General features: G+C 32.6%; 1 protein-coding gene across 1 annotated transcript in view; it reads right to left on the reverse strand.

Annotated features, from left to right (window-relative positions):
• LOC18422813 (transcription initiation factor IIA large subunit) overlaps positions 1-4,113 on the reverse strand; it is a 28,251-nt gene extending 24,138 nt beyond the window's left edge. The window contains exons 1-5 of the mRNA XM_006827447.4: positions 3,584-4,113; positions 1,122-1,286; positions 747-893; positions 369-423; positions 190-245 (exon numbers count right to left, since the gene is read on the reverse strand). Of these exons, the coding sequence (XP_006827510.2) occupies positions 190-245; positions 369-423; positions 747-893; positions 1,122-1,286; positions 3,584-3,700 (540 nt within the window). The 5' untranslated portion in view covers positions 3,701-4,113. The remainder of the gene's footprint in view (positions 1-189; positions 246-368; positions 424-746; positions 894-1,121; positions 1,287-3,583) is intronic.
• Between the last annotated feature and the right edge of the window lie 3,038 nt (positions 4,114-7,151).

The raw sequence follows: 7,151 nt of genomic DNA on the forward strand, positions 1-7,151 counted from the left end.
AGAAGGTCTCTTTCTGTGTTATTTTTTGGTAATTAGAAAAGGGTCTCAATTTTAACAACTCTTGGTCAATAGTCATGCATGAAATGCTAGCATAGGTGTCAATGAGAGACAAATGATACTAAAAGGACTAAGGCGATACCTTTATTACAGGTGTATGAAATATCACTGTAAGCAATCAAAGGAGAATACCTTTGTCAGAGGCGCACGAGAGATACCTCCCTCCTCATCCCTTCCTTCCTCATAAGCTACAAGACCAAATAGATATCCAACTAGTAAATATCTCATCAATATTCACTAGCAAGCATTCCAAACTGCATTTATGAAGACATGAAACAATGCCATACACAGAGCAAGACCACACCACTTACCAACATTAACATCAACACCAAGTGGTCTTTGATTCATCCAAGGAGAAGGCTGTTGCTGAACCAAAACACACACAAAAAAAAATTGCATGTTAAAAAAGGTTAAACAATTTCCCAAAAAAAAATCATAGACTCTGAACAATCATGTTCTCCTTATACTGATTATTTTATTGATAACAAGAACAAGGCCTTCGTTCATACCAAGCACATAGAAAAGGTATATTGGATTAGTATTTTCTCTTCTTATGCCATGTCACCCAACAAAATGATTGAGATTTAATCGTTTCCATTGAATCGATAGCAATAATCTATTATTTCTGACATGTACCAAAACAACTTTCTAATTATGCAGATTAGGAGGTCAACATATTTCCAACTTACCATGTATGGAGCAGGCATTCCTGTCTTAATATCAATGGAAGATCCTATGTCAGGTAGACTCCCATATTCACCAGGACCTGAAGGAAAGTGAGGGTATCCTGCAGATTCGCCTGGTAAAGGAGTTGGTATAGGTGTTTGTATCGGTGTCTGCCAGAAACAAAACAAAATGGAACATGAGAACGAAGCAAACTAAAGATAGAAATAAAAAGCTAGAACAAGTTCCTAAATTACAAATGGTAGTTATATAAATCAGACTGCCTTTTGATAAGTGTTAAAGAATCATATTGAGAAGTAAATTGATATTCCATATCATGATGCAAAATAACATTTGAAGCAAAATAGATAACAGATTTAAGAAAATGGAATGGTGCAAACTGGTGGGAAGAGCATCTCCGCTGTAGGAGTTTCATATTCTTCTAGTCCTTCGTAAGGCACATTCAGGTCATGGACAGGTGTTACCGAACCAGCACCTCCAGGAGCAGGGCTCCTTTCTATCACGCCTTTTATAGCACCACGTTGCATTAATTTCAGTTCCCAGAGCTGAAAAAGAGAAAATAAGAAATCAGAGTTTCCTTTTTGAAAGTTAGTACAACTAAGAAAATAATACACATCAAAATGTAATCAACTTACAAGAATACCACAAGGAGCATAACATGCATATGAGCAAAACTTTCCATTTTACGTGTGTGCCTTAAATTTTAGCATATCCACATGGAGAGTATTTCATTACATTCATGTTTTGGCAATGGATCAATTGAAGGAATAGTTCATTTGGATAGAAATTTAACAAAGTAAATATGCCTTGGAACCAGTGTTCGCAAAATCGAACCGGAACGGTTAACCGGACATGGGCCAGGAAGTGTTTTAACCAGCCTAACTGGTAAATTGGCTAATTCAACCATTCTAACCAAGCAAGTCCTGGGTGGTCAAAAAAGTGTTGACAAAAATAAAAAAGATACTAAAAAAAAAGCTACTAAAATATGAAAAGCATATTACGAATGATTAAAACAACACACATTCAAATGAAATTGACAATTAATATAAAAAAATGGATTTTAACGAATCGATTTGTGCTTAGGGGTATTTTTAAAATTTTATGAAAAAGATGGGAAAATATAGAAGTGAGTATTAATGACCAAAACAATTTTGAAACTTTACCATATAGTAAAGAATATTAAAAAATGCATTACAAACTAAAATCCTTATTTTTGGGAACTTATGTATATTTTTTTAATTTTATTTTTTAAATACCCGTCGAACACCAAAGCTGCCCAAACCGTGACCGGTTCCGGTCTAACCGGGCGGGAAGCAATTACATTGCCCGGTTTTTCGAACAGCGCTTGGAACTATCTCAAAAACTGCAGCTCTAGCAAAAGGCATTCAAATTTCTTATGAATGGTAAACCTCATTAACCCAAGAAGTCATTTTCTTTCTACTTTTTGTGGGAATTAAAGTATAGTCTTATCCCCCAAATTAAAAATCCATTTGCAATAATGATGTGTTTATTTGGATGAAACAGTTTGGGATAAAAATGAGGAAAGGAGGAAAAAGAAAGAAAACTTGCTCTTTTCTTGAGTCAGCATAATTTCATGTTTCTCTAAAATAATTCAAAGTAGAAAAATAAACCTATGCAAGGAGAATTGAGCTGTATCCTTCATTGGAAATTTGACATTTCCAGAGATCTTAAGTAATGTAAAAGATGAGACGAAAAACTTTTTGCTCCCATGCTTCCCTATCCTTACAAAGTGAAACATGAAAGGAGAAAACAAAGTTCTTTTCAGCTACGAAGCAAGTAAGAAGGTGGTAGAAATCTTCAAAGTTTAGAGAAGAACAATATTGAGTTACACAAATCACTTAATGCTATCGGTAATGATATGGAGCAGTACTTAGAATGCGTCAATGAGCTTATGAAGAAATTCCCCAGTCTTTACTCACTACTCATCCAATCGCATAAGGCCAACAGCAGTTTTTTGCTTTTATTTCATTTATATTAATTAACAGTCCAGCAGTACCCCCTTCACTGCAAAAATGTTACAACTTGTTTCTTATTTAAAAGAAACGATTGACATGAAGTGAAGCCCCAGAACAATAGAATAATTCAGCAAATAAATATACAAAAAATGGGAAGAAAAATCCCAAAAAAGGAAGAAGATACAAGCACATAGAATACCACATGGGAATTAAAAGCCCTTTTGGTTATCCCCTAGTTACTTCATAAAATGCTCCAAATTAATCAAAAATGTTTTAAAAGGCATGATTTTCAAATCAACAAAAAATAATATTTTTTTAAAAAAATGAAATATTAGCATATTTTATAGTTTTTAAAAGGAAACTTCCGAAAAAATCCCAAATTTTGCCTTAAACATTTCTTCCTTGCTATTTTTGTTCACTGACCGAATGTCTCTCATTGAAAAACAACTAATATTAATTCGAAATTCAATTACTTCATTATAAAGTGATATTTTTGTTTGTTTCATGTGACAGTTGATGTTTTTGCGCCCCTCCCCAACCACACATACACATACATAGAATTTTTTTAATTTCTTTTTCTTTTTCTTTCAATTAAAAGCCAAACCAACACTTTAGCAACACCTTACACGTTTTTGGTTCGCCATTTTTCCGCTTCCATTTCTTCAATTTGTTCTATGGATGATGAAAAAAATCAATAGATGCATTTCTTACCAATATATTCTTACAATTACCACCTAATCATATACAACCAGCATTTAAAAAAAAAAAAAAAAGATTACTAGGAAAATTGGAAAACTAGTCTAATTCAACAAAATATCTTCAGGAACCAAGAAACAAAGATTTGGAAGATAAGGAGAGAGAGAGACCGCTTGGAGCTCATTGAGGACACTCTCATCTACGCCTTCATTGACAAACTCCTCTCTGAGCTTGTTTACTACGGAGTCCACCACATAAAGGTACACAGCAGAAACATTCGTGGCCATTTACTATCAACTCCACGAAATCTCCCAATTAAAAAACAAAGGGGAAAAATCCTCTAATCCACAGGATATTTGAGAAAATTGGGCTTATGGGCCTGCAACAGTTCATAAAATTCAAGGGTTTTCCCAGATAGACAAGAGGGAAAACTAATTCTTGAGAATCCAAGGAAATCAACTCCAAGAGAGAGAAAAAATGTATCAGAAAGGAGGAGATGATGCAGAGTAAGATATAGTGGACTTCTAGGGTTTACACATAGACAAATGCACTGTGACTTAGAGAGAGAAAGAGGGATGTGAGAGAACGGAATTCTAGGGTTTGCACAGAAAGGAAATAATAAGTGAGGAATATAAATAGGTTTGCCTCCGTTTATCAGGAGCTCCCAGTGGGGGGACTCACCGGACACGTGGCATGCATCAGATTCGGGTACGCCAGATGCGTACGAATAATAAAGGCGGTGTTTCCGCTTATGACAAAATTACAAAAAGGACCCAGTACTTTGTCGTAACTGTCATGAAAGTGCTTTCGATTTTTTTTTTTTTTTTTTCGGAGGGTGTGAGGTTTCTATAAGGTTGCAACTTCAAACAATGTAATTAAAATACACATGCAAATTTTAATAATTTTAATGTAAAAAATTATTAAGATTATCTCAAAATTTATTTTAATACCTAATTATAAAATTTTAAACTTAAAAAATTATTATAATCAAGTAGATCTATAAACATATAAAGGTCTTGAAAATAGATGGTCTAAATAATGTGTTGTAAGATGAACTATTTTTGGGACTCGAAATCTTTTATATATATATATATAACTAGATATCGGGATGATCAATTAGAGGGTCTTTCAATATTAAAATAACCTTTTCCAATGAAGTTTTGAGTTGCATATGTAGTTCTACATTTTGAGGTTACAACCTTATATAAACTTTTTCTTTCTTTTAATCATATTAAAAGGATGTAATATCGATAAGCCCCAATTTTTATGAAAAAAAAGTAAAGCCTGTCTTTGAATCATCTGGAAAGCACTTTGGGCATTAGCAACCTCTATAATCCCTCTAAAGTGAATTTCTTACACTGATTATGAAATTCAAAGCTCAAAAAAATGTATAAATCTTACAAATTTACAAACACTTATTATTAGGGAAAATGAATAGTCTAGATAATATATTACAGTACATGCTATTTTTAGGGGCTTGAAATCATTAACTCTTTTTTTTTACAATTATAATGTTCAAGGTCAAGATGATCAATTTGAAGGTTTTTTGATGCCACAAATATAATTTTGAATCTTCGTCTAGAAAGCACTTTGGGCATTAGAAACCTCTATAATTGCTCTAAAATCAATTTCTTACACCGATTATGAAATTCAAAGCGCAAGAAAAGGTATAAAACTTACAAATTTGCAAACACTTATTATTAGGGAAAATGAATAGTCTAGATAATATATTACAATACATGTCATTTTTAGGGGCTTGAAATCATTAATTTTTTTTTTTCAATTATAATTTTCAAGGTCAAGATGATCAACTTTCGTCAAAAGTATAATTTTAATATAATTTTAGGTGAGGCTTTACTTACAGCCCTATCAAAACATTTTCTATATAAAGAAGACTAAGATTGGTATATAGATTTTTTGGGTAATTCAGTAGGGATGACGAGCCCCTACTTATTTTTTGAAATGGTTAGTGGTTTTTGAATGAGTTAGATGAGAATGGAAGCTTAAACCTTAGCTGGAGCACAAGGGGTGCTACCACCACGACCCCCACCGCATTCTCAGGTTAGTATATGATTGACGACTTAAACAATCACAGTAAGGTGCATATCCAAAGATGTTTTAGTGCTGAAAATTCTTGTGACCATTAGGAAAATCTATTTTTAACTATAATTATGAAATTTAAAGCTTAAAAAAATGGCATAGAGCTAGTAGATCTACGGATACTTAAAAGTATCGAAAGAGACGGTTTAGATAATACATTATTATGTATACTATTGATAGAACTTAAAATCTTTTATTTTTTTCACACTCCTATATGTTGAGGTTTAGATGATAAATCAGAGGGGTTTTTTAGAGAGGAAATAACCCTCTCTAGTAAATTTTTAAGATGCGCCCTACTTTTTATAATATAAAATTGACATCTTATATAAAAATTTTCTATAAAAAAAGAATTGGGTAGATGGTACTCCAAAAGGGCTACACCGTTTGTTCCTTTGGTAACGGTAGATTTTTTACTTCTTGGTGAATATGTATGCGAGCCAGACAATTGATCTCTATAATTTGCCCTGCTTTTGGCTTGCTTTTTCTTGAAATGTGGTTTATAAACTCTATTTAATTCTGATTTGACTGTTTCAATGGCTTTGGCCTGCGAATCTCAAATATCCATTGAATTAAGAGAATCAAATTCCTACCAGCCCGTAAGTTCGTGTTTGCACCTCTTTCACCTGTTGCAATGGGTATGTTATTTTGAGGCATATTTGCCTATGGAAGCTCTAGGTTCCTAGTTTGTCAATTAGGAACTGAAAAGTGCTGTAGAAAATAGGGGTAAGCAAGGAGCTTGCACTTCACGAAAATGAGAGGAGTGACCTTCTCCCTATTTGGATTAGGGTTCATTTAATGATTTTGTCACTTAAATATTTTATTATTTTTATTTTTCTAAATTCATATTTAAATAAATTTTGAGGGTTTGTACATCATTGAGGGACAATCAAAAAATATAAAAAAGAAATTATAGTAAATTAAAATAACCAAAAAAACCTCTCAAAGTTTCATAAGTACTTTGGTGACTTTATTTTTTGAAATAAGTTTTCTATTTTTTGAAGGTGCATGGGAACTAGAAGAATGGGCACCCCAAGTTTTGTTCCCATGTATGTAGAAAAATTTAAAATCTAAATATTTAAACTTGTTCTAGACTGTCCGATCAAGATTGCATAGTTGAGGTCAATTAATGTTTAAAACTGAACTACAATGTGGACTATTTGGCTATTTTGAAAATATTAGCCTTACATTTGTCCAATATTAATTATTTCCCCATGTGTGCAACTTATTCAGTTGCATCTGTATAAAATATAAAAATAATAATTCAAATAAAATAAATAAATTAAAGCACCTCTTAAAATGTAAGGGGTATTTTAGTTATTTTTATTTTAATATATATGTTTTTATCTATTGTAACTTAAACGAAAAGAGAACTTGCTATGTTTTTATGACACGTGTCATCTCCCTCTCTTTTTACAATTAGCAATTATGAATATCACCAAGCTACATTTCCATCAAAAGATGCATCCTTCTCTCCCCTTCCTTAAAATCTCTCTCTCTCTCTCTCTCTCTCTTAGTTTCAAAGTGTAGTCAAAATCACCTATATACCAATCGTTTTCAAACCCCTCATCCCAAACTCCCCAAAAAATTGTTGGGTTTATGTGGCATTTAAAGGCCTTATGAGTGTATATTGAAATACTT

This window comes from Amborella trichopoda, chromosome 7 (assembly GCF_054954075.1).
Source record: "Amborella trichopoda isolate Santa Cruz 75 chromosome 7, AtrichopodaSantaCruz75HAP2 v2.0, whole genome shotgun sequence".
Lineage (NCBI taxonomy): Eukaryota > Viridiplantae > Streptophyta > Magnoliopsida > Amborellales > Amborellaceae > Amborella > Amborella trichopoda.